A 15,939-nucleotide genomic window follows, 5' to 3' on the forward strand; every position below is an offset into this window, starting at 1 on the left:
ACACACCACAGATACTACAGTACAGACCACAGATACTGCAGTACAGACCACAGATACCACAGTATAGACCACACATACCGCAGTACACACCACAGATACTGCAGTACAGACCACAGATTCCACAGTACAGACCACAGATACCGCAGTACACACCACAGATACTGCAGTACAGAGCACAGATACTATAGTACAGACCACAGATACTGCAGTACAGACCACAGATACTGCAGTACACACCACAGATACTACAGTACAGACCACATATACTGCAGTACAGACCACAGATACTGCAGTACAGACCACAGATACTGCAGTACAGACCACAGATACTGCAGTACAGACCACAGATACTGCAGTACACACCACAGATACTGCAGTACACACCACAGATACTGCAGTACAGACCACAGATACTGCAGTACACACCACAGATACTGCAGTACACACCACAGATACTGCAGTACAGACCACATATACTGCAGTACAGACCACAGATACTGCAGTACAGACCACAGATACTGCAGTACACACCACAGATACTGCAGTACACACCACAGATACTGCAGTACAGACCACAGATACTGCAGTACAGACCACAGATACTGCAGTACAGACCACAGATACTGCAGTACACACCACAGATCCTTCCTTAAACAGTATCATACAGATCTAACAGTACATCCCATAATACCTTCCACAGGTGTGTCTTCCAGTGACAGAAGCTTTTTCTGTTTGACCTTCAGTATAAATACATTTCATTACAAATGGATTCAGTGAAGGAGTCAGAAGTTGAGTTAGAAACAAACAGAGAAAACTTTGGAAACCCAGTCTGAACTGTTTCCCAGACTGAATGTGAGGCACGTGTTCTGAAATGGAACTGAAGACACTGGGGAAAGTCCAGGTCTGATTTGATCAATAAAGAATCAAACTCATTGAACTGCACTGCATATTGTTTTTTTACTAGAATGAATGTGTTGAATCAGAATGTGTTTAATCGCTCTGTATTGTGATTTGGGTGTGAATCGTATCACATCATGAGATGCCACACATGTATCTTTAACATACTGGATCGGAGCTGCGTATTGTATGGGCCTGAAAAGTACGATTCCAACTACTACATAAACATATGGACTGAAAAGTCTGCCACTGTAGCCCCTTACATCTGATTTATTTGTTCCTCTGACAGTACACTGAATATATTTGAATGACTTGTTTGGTTCACAATCCAAACATGTGCCAACTGACCAAACAATTAATCAATTAATCAATAAAACAATCAGTGTAATAGCCTAATTACAATACCAGTTAGTTGTATCATTTTCAAACAAATTCCATTGATAACTGAATACACAGTGTTTTAACTGGTCTCCTAAAAAAAACCTCCATCCCATTTGTTTTTTCCAAAAATCCTCAATAATTCCCTAAACACCTTGCACTGTGTTCCAGGGTAGTTTTACTCAAACAGGAATAAATGCTGCACTTTTTTGGACCTTTTCAGTTATGCAACAGTGATTCCTGCACATTTAGCGCACCTGCCAGTATTTACAGAACCCGAGGGACTGACTCAAACAAACAAACAGGAGCTCTTTTTCATCACAATGAAGCAACATGTCACCAAGTGCAACAGCAGAGCTCATTCATGTGTTTGGAATATTAAAATACCAAAGACAAAATATGAGTGTTGTCAGGGTTATTATCTGTAAAGGAAAAATGATGGAATACTTAGATTAGGGAGTTTATTTTCTTGAATTCCACACTAAACTGACAAAATTTTATCAGCAATGAGTAAGATATCATTAGCCTCATATGTAGCATAACTGCCTAAGTCATCCACTATATGGACAAAAGTATGTGGACATGTTGAATTCAGGTGTTACTTTTCTAACAGGGGTCTGAGATACAAAACAATAATGATTAATGTCAGAATAGAGTTTTATATTATGATAAATATCATTGCATTGCATTGGTTAGTTCTGTTAAATTGTTATCTCTGCTTCCAAAATGCCTCAGAGATGTTTTTTACTTAATTTTTGTCAATACTGTTTTGTTTTTTTTTATCCATGACTATAATTTTAAATGTTCTACCTCTACATTTCTTAAACAGGTTTCATGCTGTGACTGTAAATAATGATTCTGTACCACAACTAACCATCTACTTTCTTCACACCTTCCATTAAACTTTAAAGCAGCGTATGACTTTCATCACATATCTAGTTCCAAAAAAATGATGTGAAACCTCACACAATACATCAGTACAAGTACTTATTTATCTGAGAAATGCAGAAGACGTGATGAAACACCTACTTCAGATGTAAAATCACATAATTTTCATGGTTTGAAAATTGCATCGTCTTCAGTGTTTACGAGCTGAAAAAGTCGAGTAGAGATGTGACATCATTTTTGAAAACGAGGGCGAGATTTGGGGGAAGACCAAAACAAACATGGTGACAACAAACAATAGATGTGTGTCTGCTAACGAGTAGGGATGCACCCATACCACTGTTTTCCAGACTGAGTACGAGTACTTCCATTTGAGTACTTGCAGATACTGAGTACTGATCCTAGTCCTTAGTAATCCCATTCCAGTTGTTTGTTCCTTTTGTAAATGTGCTTTATTGTCGTTGTCATTAGTCTGACTAGAACAAAGTGCTGCTACTGACATTTAATGTGTTGGAATGAGCGTTTGTCAGTTCATCCACCAGGGGGCGCCGCTCTGAATGAACCATACTGGACAAATACCACGAAGAAGAGGAAAGTTTAATAATGAAGAAGAAGAAGAAAGTCAGTAATACCAAACCTGTAGACGACAGAGGAACACTACTGTGATACTAATGTTAGTGTTTTCTCTGTAAGGTTTAAAAGTTTAGCTTCAGCAGGAAGAGAAAAGACAAATGAGTTAAAAGTTGTTTTTTTTTCACTTCCACTGGCGGCGGTCCGCACCGCTCCGTACTCCCACTGGTATTCTCTGTCTGGGTACTCATCCTCCATCAGCTGGAAAACAGATGGAATGTAGTCAGATTACAGACAGAAGGCTGCGTCTGTATCTGTGTGTGTGTGAACGGTACTGTCAGTGTTACTCTGATCATCTCTTTGGTTCCATCTCCACACTCTTCACACTCACACACATTCTTCCTCCTCCTCGTACCTGCTGCACTGAACTGGGAATGGCACACGGACACAAGTGAAATTGGTGCAGTTGTATCGGATTACTTTTATAAGTACGAGTACACACACTGAGTATCGGAGCCGATGCCGATACTCGTATCGGTGCATCCCTACTAACAAATCTGAAGAAACGGAAGGAATCACTGTACGTCAACTGTCGTCTGATAATACGGGGTGTGTGATCACGATAAACAATACTTAGACATCAGTTGCTGCTGCGTGGAATTCCCATTCCCACAATGCACTGCGACAAAATTTCCGAAAAGTCCCATGTGACGTTTCGGTTTCTTATGTAAACAAGCGGACTGTGTTTATGATGGAGTCCTCTTTGAAGTTGTTCACCATGAGGGAAGTGATTCAGGTGCATAGGCCCAGAAAGACTGACGGATGACAGATAATTAGCCTATCACGGAGGTTTGAAAATTTGAAAAAAAAATTGTGATGGAAGTCAAGTAGAAAATTATTGCATTAATTTTTTTCTAAATTTATTTTCATTTTGTATCCCCAAAAGTACAATACAAAAAAAAGAAAGAAATCCACATTTTATGAAATGGAACCAATGACAACCTCCATACTAACCCAACTTGGATCTCACAGTATGAAAAGCACTAATAAAAACAAATACACGTACATAGATGAAAGAGAACATAATTTACAGATATAAACAGATAGGGGATCATGATAGTCATAGACAGTTACAGGGGTTGGACAAAATAATGGAAACACCTTAAAAAATCAACAAAATATAATTTAATATGGTGTAGGTCCTTTTGCAGCAATTACAGCCTCAGTTCTCCGAGGTATTGATTCACACAACTTGTGAATTGTTTCCAAAGGAATTTTCAGCCATTCTTCAGTTAGAATACCCTCCAACTCTTTTAGAGACGATGGCGGTGGAAATCGACGTCTTACTTGAATCTCTAAAACTGACCATAAATGCTCAATAATGTTGAGGTCTGGGGACTGTGCCGGCCATACGAGATGCTCAACTTCATTAGAATGTTCCTCATGCCATTCTTTAACAGTTCTAGCTGTATGGATTGGGGCATTATCATCTGGAGGTGAAGGTGTTTCCATTATTTTGTCCAACCCCTGTATGTCACACTTTTTTTTAAACAGTAATGTAAACAGCATCCCACATAGTAAGCTTTAAGAAAATATTAATGTTTCTAAACTATATGGACACAAATATTGGGACACATCATGTCTACAGCTGTAAGGTGTCCTGTTCATGCTGATCTGAGATATAAACATCAAAATTAATAATCAATATGATATTTATCACAATATAAAACTATATTCTGACATTTGTCAGTATTGTTGTGTATCCCAGAACCCTGTTAGAAAAGAAACACCTGAATTCAACGTGTCCCAATACTTTTGTCCATATAGTGGATGACTTAGGCAATCATGCTATGAGGCTAATGATATGATCCTGTGATTTACAGTGTATGATAAATGATGTGCAAAGAACAAAAACCCCAGACAGAGTTTATTTAACCTGTAGGTGCATGTTATTAACCTGCAAGTTACAGAAAAGATGAGAAAGAAAAAAAGTCCAAATCAAACAGTAATAATTGTTTCTCAACACTATTGAGTCTTGATTAAAATCAGAGGCACTCAGTCATTTGAGTTCTGATTAAACCTGAGACACATGATTTCTGCCTTTGTATTTAAAGTGAATGTGGAGCATCTCATGAAACATTCAGTGAGGAGCTGTCTGTGGTGTTCTCTGGACGTCTAATTGGACTTGGATCTTATCGTGTCTGACTGTAATTGGACGTCTGCTTTGTCAAAGAGCTCTTTAAGCCATTGTTCTCTTCACACTCACCTGCTACGTGAATTAAACTATGTTTAACAACTCAGTGTGTGTCGGAGAAACTACTACTGCAGTGAACTGGGCTGAAATCCTGATGAGGGAAACTTTTTTTTTTTTTTTTTTGTATCTCGGCCCAAAAATGTCAATCCAAGATTTTGTGAAGCTTCTGCGAACAGCAGTGGCAGATTATTCCAGAAATGATAGAGAAATGGTTGTTTGCCTCTCTTCAAATATTCACATATCTATACATTTCCTACAGTAGTAGAACATCTGTATTTGATAATATTTTCAGAATGTCTGAAAGATTTATACACTTGTCAGTGCAATAACCCATTCTGCACACAGTGTGTTTTGCATTTCTGATGCTTGTGAGTGGAAGAGTTCTTTTTCTTGATGTTTCCTGAATTTTCCCCATGTAAAGATAGTGAGTATTTCAAGCCCCAGTGCCATGATATCTGGGAATGGGTTTTATGCAGAAGTTGAGGATAAATGTGTGGCTTTGAATGTTTCTCTTGCTGTTGCTGGTATTGCTTTGGGCTGTGACCTGCTATTTAGTATTTTCCATGTGGCAGTGATGGGCAGCTGTGCAAACTGTATTTACAAGGCACAGACTTTAAAATGCAGTGTGTACTTAGCTCTTTTCCTAAAAGGAAAAAAATAAACAAAGACTGGTTTGTGATTAGGGTAGATGTTAGTGTGCAGTGACTGTCAGATGTCCAGCTGTTAGGGCAGACATGCTCCAGTAACATGTGCTTCTGGAAGAGAACAGCACAACAAGGCCATCCAGTCCAATGGGAACAGAGTTCACATTTACATTTGTGCAAACCAAAGATGTATAACCTCAAAGTAACTGCTCGTTTATTTTCCTGTTAATTTCTTGCCTTTTCTTACAAGGCAGGAGATGGATGATGCATATCGTTAGCCTAAGTCATCCACTATATGGACAAAAGTATGTGGACATGTTGAATTCAGGTGTTTCTTTTCTAACAGGGGTCTGGGATACACAACAATACTGACTAATGTCATAATATAGTTTTATATTATGATAAATATCATATTGATGATTAATATTGATGTTTATATCTCAAATCAGCATGAACAGGACATCTGACAGCTGTGATGTGTCCCAATATTTGTGTCCATATAGTTATAAACATCAATATTTCCTTTTTAAGTTTCATAGGACATTTTTCATCCTAAGTGAGATGTGAAGAAAGTAGATGGTTAGCTGTAGTAGAAAATTATAATTTTCAGTCAGAGCATGAAAAATGTTTTAGACATTTAGAGGTAGAACATTTTAAATCATAGTCATGGATAAAAAAACAAACAAACAAAAAAAAAATAGTGTTGAGAGAAATTAGGTGAAAACCATATCTGAGGCATTTGGAAGCAAAGATAATTTAAACAAAACTAACCAATGCAATGATATTGATCACAATATAAAACTAAATTATGACATTTGTTATTATTGTTTTGTATCCCAGACCCCTGTTAGAAAAGACACTTGAATTCAACATGTCCCTTTTGTCCAGGCCATTATGCTATAAGGCTAATGATTATATATATATATATATATATATATATATATATATATATATATATATATATATATATATATATATATACACACACACAACACCACCATATAGTGGAGTTTCCAGAATCTGAGTCATTTTTATTACATTTTCATGGATTTTTTCTGCATTAAACCAAGCCCTGGTATCTTTAATAAACACAAATGTCATAAAGTAATTGAACAGTTCCATATGAGCATAATTTCTGACAGAGTTGAAAGGCTTCAGGAAATGCAGGAGCTTAAAGTGCTTGAACTAATATCTGCTCTTCTGGCAGGTTGGGTCTAATGATCAGCGACCTCTGCCAACAGCTTCAAAGCCCAAGACCAGACTTATGTTACATTAGTAATAAGCACCAGAACATCATGATGAACACCAGATCATGTCTGACTAGCAGGGCTTCCAGTCTTTGGTGAAACATCAGCAGTTTACCCCCAAAAGGCTAAGGACCTCCACTCCTACATGAAGCAATGTGCAAGTTCCTCAAAATGACCACTGATGGCCATTTGGAACTTCTATTAAGTGACCTGGTCCTTCTTTAAAGATTTCCTAATATTATATTCCAAAACATTTTAACTCATAAAGACCCAGTGTGTTAAGACTCGACTCTTGGTGTGGACCCAAATGCACGAGACGCAATTGTCAGTGGTCAAAAAAAAGATTTATTTTAACAAAAGTTCTCAAAGTACAAAAGATTAACAAAAAGAGAAAGCACAACGTGCTCTAAAAATTTCTAACAACAAAAGGAGAAGTACAATGTACTTTAAACAAACAAAAAGCCATAAGTAGAAAACATGGAGTTCAAGATTCTCAAGACTAGATACTTAACAGAACGCTCTTCACAAGACCACAGATAACGACGCACTGACAACAGACAAAGGGAGAGGGGAAGAATATATAGAGAAGGTAGGGATCACAAACAGGTGTGGGCAATTACATGAGGAGCACCAAGGTGCAGGCAATGAAGGGATAGGGCAAGACAAAGACAAGACTAACTGTGCAGACGAAAACAGGGAAGCGATCACCATCACCAAAATAAAACAGGAAGAGAACAAAAAACCCCTAAACCAAAACTCAACATAACCGTCGACGCATGACACAGTGCCAATTTTGGTCCAGATCCCACATGAATTCTTCTCTCTATTTAACCTTTCTTAAGTGATTTATCACCATTTAGTATTATATTATCCTCTGTATTTTTACATTTTTCACCGATCATATAGATGTTCATAAAAGCTCAGATTAAAGTTAAGGCTTATTGTAATAGAAAAAGGAGAAACTGATGAAATAAGGACTTTTCTCAACAACATTTATCATTAACTGAACTTAAAAAAGGTGTGTCCATCCACTGTCATTGATCCAACTCCATGGTTTGACTGGTGAAGCAGTGTTATAGCAGATGATGATGTTTCCATGGTAACTACGGAGCCTCTGAACGTCCAAATGGGTCATATCTGATGACCATGAAAAGATGAAGAACTGTATTGACACCAATTAATTGACATGTATTAAAAGGATTAGTGGATGAACAGGTATTAAACAGTTTAGATCAGTAGATGGTTGTGGTCGCTGGTGGAGGTTTGGCTCTTTATGGGTTAAATATTTGAAAGGATCCGTGTCTGTCATGTTGGTTTGGATTCGACAGGTGTCTATGACGCCTCACTTACCTGATGAGTTGGACTTCCAGAGCTTCAGACTCTTTAATAAAACATGTTTTCCTACTAACAATGATGTAAAATGTCTTTGCTATCAAAAGCTTGATGAAGTTTACCATTTTATTTTGAACATGACCTCACCTCTGACCACTTGTGTTCCTGTGGTTCTGTCCCTTTGGTCCAAATGTCAGCTGTTAAACCATCTGATGCATTTCCTCTGCTAAATCACTACAGTCCCATTACAGTCCACATTTACACCTGGGAGCATTAGCAAAGTGGACTAGCGACACCTAATGGTAAAAGTAGGTACACAGGTTAAGTCTGACTTCATATGGAACCATTTTTCCATCAGTCTATGTAAGTACTTCTGAAGTTTGCCACAAGTGAACCTGAAATGTTTTTTGTGTGTGATCTTATGTTAATGGTAAACACAGTTGTATATGATGGAATGGAAGGCTTGCTCTGACTACTGGGTTAATCGGTTCTCTCCACTTGTGTCAGACTCGGTGCCCCAGTTCTGTGAGCTGGAACGGCTGTTAACTGCATTTTGATGCGAGTACAGTCCCTCATACTAACACTGGGTCAGCGTTCTCTCCTCTGTAGCCATAGAAAAAGCAACGAAAAGAAGTTATGCTTCCGAAAGGACTTACAGTCATGGAAAAAATGATTAGACCATCAAAAGTCATCAAACACAATGGTTATGTTATGTCCAGGATGTCCCCTGGAGTGGACCCCCTTTGTGATGGGTGTGGCCAGAGCCTGGCTTCAGTGTCACACATGTTTTAGACAGTGGTGTAGTCCAGGGTAGACGGCCGTATATGGACTACTTCTTTTTCAGTCAGTACTGCGTATACCCTCTTCTAAATCCCCTTAATACGCATCATTCAGTCGTATATCTGAGACAAATTACACATTTTTCCCCTTGGATGGTGAAGCCATGACCCGCCCTACTCTGCCTCTAATTGGCTAGTACTCACTGCCTTCACTGATTGGTTAACTTTAGGCATGAGGACTGATGAGCCAATCAGAGGCAGAGTAGGGCGGGCCATGCCCAGGAAAATATTGCTAACTAGTGCTGTCCACCTCTGGAACCTAACTGGACACCTCAGTTGATTGACAGGTTACTGCACATCTCATTGAAAGATGGGTGATTATTGGAAATGTGAACAAAAAAGGCAGAATTAACGTCTTTCAAATGAGTGACACATATGGAGAGAACCTACTTTGATGGAATCCAGAATTCTGAGGTCAGTTTAAGGTGGTTTCAGAATGAGTCACTGTTTTAAACTAGTGGAAATATGAGTGCACATTTAGAGGCGAGATTTTGTCACCAATAGTTAAACTGTGTGAGTAGGCTAACGCTATGAAAGGCTAGCATTATGAAAGGCTAATGTTATGAAAGGCTAGCGTTTTGAAAGGCTAATGTTATGAAAGGCTAATGTTATGAAAGGCTAACATTATGAAAGGCTAACGTTATAAAAGGCTATCGTTATGAAAGGCTAACGTTATGAAAGGCTATCGTTATGAAAGGCTAACGTTAAGAAAGGCTATCGTTATGAAAGGCTATCATTATGAAAAGCTATCGTTATGAAAGGCTAACATTATGAAAGGCTATCGTTATGAAAGGCTAACGTTATGAAAGGCTAACGTTATGAAAGGCTAACATTATTCTGTGTTTTCCTCCTGTTGAATCCATTTCCATTCCTGCTTGTGTTTCCAGTAAAACCTACAAACTGCTGCTGTTCAAGTCATGATCATTTTATAATAGTGAACAAATACCACTGATGGATTTTTGGATTTTTTAAAATAGAATAGTTTTACATGTCACTGCTTCTACAATGGCATTTTTCTGGACTGCTTAAAAAAAAAAAAAAAGGACAAAAATTGAGAGTATAGCCACTTCTCCAGGGACCACTCCACCACTTGGACATGCCCCAGCATCACTACTGGACTGGAACTTTAGAGACTTTGTCTAAGACTTTTCAGAGACAGATCCCTCCAGACCCAATAAGAATAATGTTTGGTGTGGAACCAACAGGAGTGGACCTCAGTACGACACAGAGGGTTGTTCTGAAGTTTGTGACACTACCGGCCAGACGCCTTATTCTGTTCAACTGGAAGAACAAAAATCCTCCAACTCATCAGACTCTGTTTAAAGACATTTTGCAAAAAGAAAATCTAATTTTCACGAAAAGATAGTGTAATGTTAGTTTATTCAATTTAGCGGCACTTTATAGATTACTTTAATATTAAGTAAGCAGGCAGACCACCCCCCCCCCCCCCCCCCTTTTTTTTTATGTGTGTATATGTGTGTGTACATGCACATGAGTGTAATGTTGTTGTTCTGACATCACATCTATTGGATACTGTAGACGACTTTTTTATATTGTCATTGTTCTAATTTCAATTAAAAAAACAAAACAAAACAATGGTTCTGTACTCCAGTCCTAACTCCTGTGTGTGTCATGTGACAAAAAGACAGAACAGAAAACATGGAATGAATAAAAGCACTGTTTGTGTCAGAACAATGACACAGATACTGATGGAAGAACTGAAGGGATTCTGTTTTTTTATCCAGAAAACATGTTAAATGGACAGATACCAGCTGTGAAGTTAAACTACTATGAGCTGTTTGTGTTGTTCTCATTATATTTGTCCAGCTTCAGCACCTTTAGTTGGACCTGGCATTAAAATGAACCAGAAACTGAAGAAATCCAGGGTGGTCTGGTCATTTTTTCTGCGACTGTATCTTTCAGTGATTGACAGAACAAACAGTGGCTGAACTCTGCTTCGGACGGTCCTGCGTACAGTTGTCATGTCTATGGTGAACTGATTGGTTGGAGAAATGATGCCTTTACAGGTAAAGAAAGCAGAATGTATACAGAATAGATAACTAATAAAATGTGAATGAGCAGGTGTCTGTCAGGAGTGGTGTGCAGACGCCTTCCAGCACCAGTTCATTGTCTTCCTCTGAACGTGGTGTTGCAGAGTGAATTTGTAGGGAAGGGGAAATGCTTCAGTATTTTACCGTGCACAGCTGCCTCACACTACTTCCACTGCTTCCTTTCCTTCCAGCTTAGGTCAATGGCTACTGATGACCAGCCTCAGCTGGGAGAAAACTGCTCATCAGCCAAGGACAATACAAGAAAGCATGGCAGGTGATGCACAACATGAGTCTGCTCACTTTCATCACTCCCACTTTTTACACCGACATCCAAGGCAATTACTGTGGCTCCTGGGAATAATCACATCCACCTCTGTCTCTCAGCTGAATGATACCCTGAAGGAAGCTGCAGCAGAAGACTCCATAACCCTCACCTACTGCACAGCAGCTCTCTGCATATTCCCTCTCCTATAATATGCATCCCCTGTGGCGGTTCTCTGAGCACAGTGCAGTATATAACAGAAAATGACACTTAATGAAGAGAAGCTAAAAGTCTGCAGAGACAGGCACAGCATTTATGGATTGAAAATAAACAGATGCCCTGCTGCCGTGTGCTATGAAAGGTGTGATGGTGTACCTGCCGATGGATGAAGACCACAGAGCCCAGGAGACGCCACGTTCCTCCCTGACGGTCCACGTGGAGCATACGCAGGATCTGCAGGAAGCGAATGCCTCTGGGAAAAAACACAGCATAGAAATGAGGAAATGATATTCAGGCCAAAAGCGTTTGCCATGGAGACATCATAACTTTACTATTACTATTGCTTTCTTTTTTTTTTTTTTTTTAATACCTTTTTATTTCACATAAGAAAATCATCCAGATACAGCACAAACATAGTGACACTGGCTCTTACGTCTTACAATTCTCCTTTGTGCACCCCCCCCACCCCCAAAGGAACAAACCAACTAAACACACTCAAAAGTAACAAGTCAAAGACGTAAAAGTCTAAATATGAGGGAAAAAAAAGAAATAAAATAAGAATAATAATTACTGCTATTTATGTTGCTATCACTATGCTCATGCTTATGTTGTTACCCTTATTATTGTTATTATTGTGTTGTTGATGATGATGACGATGATGATGATGATTATTATTATTATTATTATTATTATTATTATTATTATTATTATTATTATTATTTCATTTGATCTTATTACTGAACTCATGGGTGTTCTTCTCCATCAGAAACAGCCACTACTCAAATATGGAGGCTTTCTTCATATTTTTGCAACGTGTTTGCAGAGCTCGAGCTCATTCCCCCTCAGAAGCTGCAGAGAGTCTTTCATGTTACGTGATGAAGTCTGAGTCTAAGATGGTGTTGGAGTTCATTCCAAATATTCTGCATGAGGGCATAGTCAGGACTCTGTGCAGGTAAGTCAAGTTCTTTGACATCAAACTACAGAAAACATTTCCTTATGCAGCTGACTTCATGAAGAATGAGGCTGACTTTCTGCTTCCTGGGTTACTGTTGCATTCAGGGTTAGACATCTGGCCTCAGACTCCATACACTTTCCATAATACATCGACCGCAGATATGCCCATGTCTGGAATAATATCAATCAGAAAGTCCTGCAGTATACATGTGACAATGACATTCACACTGACAGTCAGTAGGTCATTCTGTTCAGCTCAGCACACGGCCGTTAGTCAAAGAGAAGGGAATATAATAAGTTACATTTACATTATCTTTAACTATGGTGGAATGACCAAAAGCGATTATTCCGTGTTTGTATAAAAATCTAAATAATAAAACCAAAAAAAATTAAATAAATAAAAAACAAGCAAAAGTTTGCTAGCTAGCTAACAAGGTTTTGCTGATCCATTTGTACTGGGCATGTAGTTTTCAAATGTAATGTCCCTGTAAAACATTTAAAAACACCTCATCAAGGAATGGCAGCTCTATGTAAGATAATGAAAGACAGAACACTAATTAGTTTTGAGAAACTTAAAAAGGAAAATCTTGATGAAAGAGAAGATTTTTATCGATAGCTACAATTACGACATTACGTGGACACAAAATTAAAAAAAAAAAAAAATGATAGGTGTTTATACAGATTTCTCAGAAGTATTTTAAAAAGCACTGATTGGAAACGCTAATAAGAGAATTATTTCATCATTGTATGAGGGTCTGTTGAATCTAAAGTTCCATTCAGCTCTATATGTTAAAGCAGCATGGGAGAAGGAAGGAGGAATAAACATATCTGAAGACGAATGAACAGATTCCACTGGAAATGCACTGAATCACAAAGTCAGAGAGAGTTTGGATGGAAAACTTTGATAAGGTATTTTATCACACCGTGTCAGAAATCACACTACGAGGGAACTCCTCCTGTGTGTTGGAGGAACAGAGGACACCGCCACGCAAATCCTGGTCATATAATGTGGGACTGTGACGCTGTTAAACAGCTGTTGGAGAGACATTCCTAACACTCTACAAAATAGTTTTGAATGTATCTTAGCCTTTGAAATCCAAACTTTGTATTCTGGGTGTGCATCACAAGAATGGGGGAAGAAAGACAAATATTTAATTAATGTGTTGCTGATTGCCAGTAAAAAAAAAAAACAGTGACTAGGAAATGGTTAACTCAAGAAAAGCCCTCTGTCAGCATGGATGGACACAACGACGGACTGTTACTGAATGGAGAAAAAAACTGCACTGGTTCATCATAGACCAGAAGTTTTCGCTTCATACTGGGAAAAATGGGTTCAGTTTATGATAATCCAGAGGCCTGAGTTTATTTTATGTAAATGATCATTCAGCGCTACACGGTCACTCCCAAATGTTCATTGTTCCAGACGTGTTTTATTTGTTTGTTTGTTTGTTTGTTTGTTTGTTTTCTTCATGCTCTTTCTATTATTTTATTTCAACCTTTCTGCCCATTGACAGTTGAGAAAAGGATACATTAGAGATACAGACTTGTGAAAATGAGCCTTCAGTATATGTGTAAATACAAATGGATGTACAATGTATATATGAAAAACTGTAACTACCTAAGAAATGCATGTCAATGGAAAATTATAAAAAGCAATAAATAAATAACTATTAAAAAAAAAATAAAAACACCTCATCTTCTCATGTTTCTTCATCATTTTTCTTTTTTCTTTTTTAACACATGCACAGTCCTTTGTTTCTATACAACAAACTCAATAATTTAACAGTATGAAGATTTATTTGGACTAAACCAACATAAAAAGTACAGATCTAGGTGCAGAAGTTAAACTTTATTTTAGTGAAAAATCCTCCCTTAGCAGCTCTAACAGTTTTCCACACACACTGGAAAAACATCCGGACAGTTTCTCCAAACATTCAGCTGAAAAACTTTGCCTTGGATCTGCTGGAACTTGCCAGAGGTGTTTTGGCTGCTTGGATAGTTCCTTCTGACCTTGTGATCCGGTTCATTCCAGAGCAGGATTTCAGTCAGGACACTGGCTCTATAGGGCATTTCATGGACACCAATGTCATGAGTCAACAAACCTCTAAACCTGTTCTGATCAGAAATGTGTGAAGTGGAACATAGTGTACTACATGTTTTCCTATTATTTCCTCAGGTGACAGTTTGATGAATATTAACCCTATCCTATCAATATCTACTTTTTTTTTTTTTTTTTTATAAATCTTCATCCAGTTACATGACCTAGTTTGTTGGATCTAACCTACAGACACATGCAAAAACAATAAAGGGTATTAAGGGTTAAATAAAAGGGATCTTGAAATGTTGACACTCATTGTATATTGTGCAGATTTCTACAAATCTCTGATATTTCAGACTAGAATCCCTGAAATGTCTACTGTCCTTTGGAAATATCCCATCACTACCTGAAAGATCATGTAGTTACCAAAAAGTTAGAAAGTCACCAGCATTTCTTACATGTAACAAATCATTTCTTAGACTGTTTGTGTCCAGAGTGAGTGGAGAACTTCCAACATATGTGCAGTACGCTGTTCTACACCCTTAAAAACACTGACATGTCTCCTCTGAAGGTTTGTCCAAAACAGAACATCCCACTCTCAACTCTGCAGATATCTGCAGGTTTACTGGTTCCATGTACACACCATTTCCCCTCGGACTGGGACCGCTTTTGGGAGGGATTTAGAAAAGGGTCCTCTGTCATTTATATCTATTATTTATGTATACCTATTATTTATGTATATATATTATTTATGTATATATATTATTTATGTATATATATTAGGGACGCAACAATACAGGTTATCCACGGTTCAGTGTGTGTTGTGGTTCCTGAGTCATGGTTCCCAGTTCACCGTATGGTTCGGACACAGAGGCCGGCTGGAGCCCGACTGGAACCTGACTGGAACCTGACTGGAGCCTGAGTGGAACCTGACTGGAACCTGACTGGAGCCTGAGTGGAACCTGACTGGAGCCTGAGTGGAACCCGACTGGAACCTGACTGGAGCCTGACTGGAACCTGACTGGAACCTGACTGGAGCCTGAGTGGAACCTGACTGGAGCCTGAGTGGAACCCGACTGGAACCTGACTGGAACCTGACTGGAGCCCGACTGGAACCTGACTGGAACCTAAGTGGAACCTGACTGGAACCTGACTGGAACCTAAGTGGAACCTGACTGGAGCCTGAGTGGAACCCGACTGGAACCTGACTGGAACCTGACAGGAACCTAAGTGGAACCCGACTGGAACCTGACTGGAGCCCGACTGGAACCTGACTGGAACCTGACTGGAACCTAAGTGGAACCTGACTGGAACCTGACTGGAACCTGACTGGAGCCCGACTGGAACCCGACTGGAACCTAACTGGAAC

At 38.8% G+C, this 15,939-nt stretch overlaps 1 protein-coding gene across 2 annotated transcripts in view; it reads right to left on the minus strand.

The window, feature by feature from the left end:
* Positions 1-15,939, minus strand: part of kcnq1.1 (potassium voltage-gated channel, KQT-like subfamily, member 1.1) — a 293,916-nt gene that overhangs the window by 165,200 nt on the left and 112,777 nt on the right. For both annotated transcript variants that reach the window (XR_003935077.1, XM_030130954.1), the window contains exon 5: positions 11,735-11,831. Coding sequence is in view for 1 of the 2 variants with exons in the window: in XM_030130954.1 (XP_029986814.1) it covers positions 11,735-11,831 (97 nt within the window). In the remaining variant the exon portion in view is untranslated. The remainder of the gene's footprint in view (positions 1-11,734; positions 11,832-15,939) is intronic.

The sequence above is a fragment of the Sphaeramia orbicularis genome, chromosome 3 (genome assembly GCF_902148855.1).
Source record: "Sphaeramia orbicularis chromosome 3, fSphaOr1.1, whole genome shotgun sequence".
NCBI classification, from domain to species: domain Eukaryota; kingdom Metazoa; phylum Chordata; class Actinopteri; order Kurtiformes; family Apogonidae; genus Sphaeramia; species Sphaeramia orbicularis.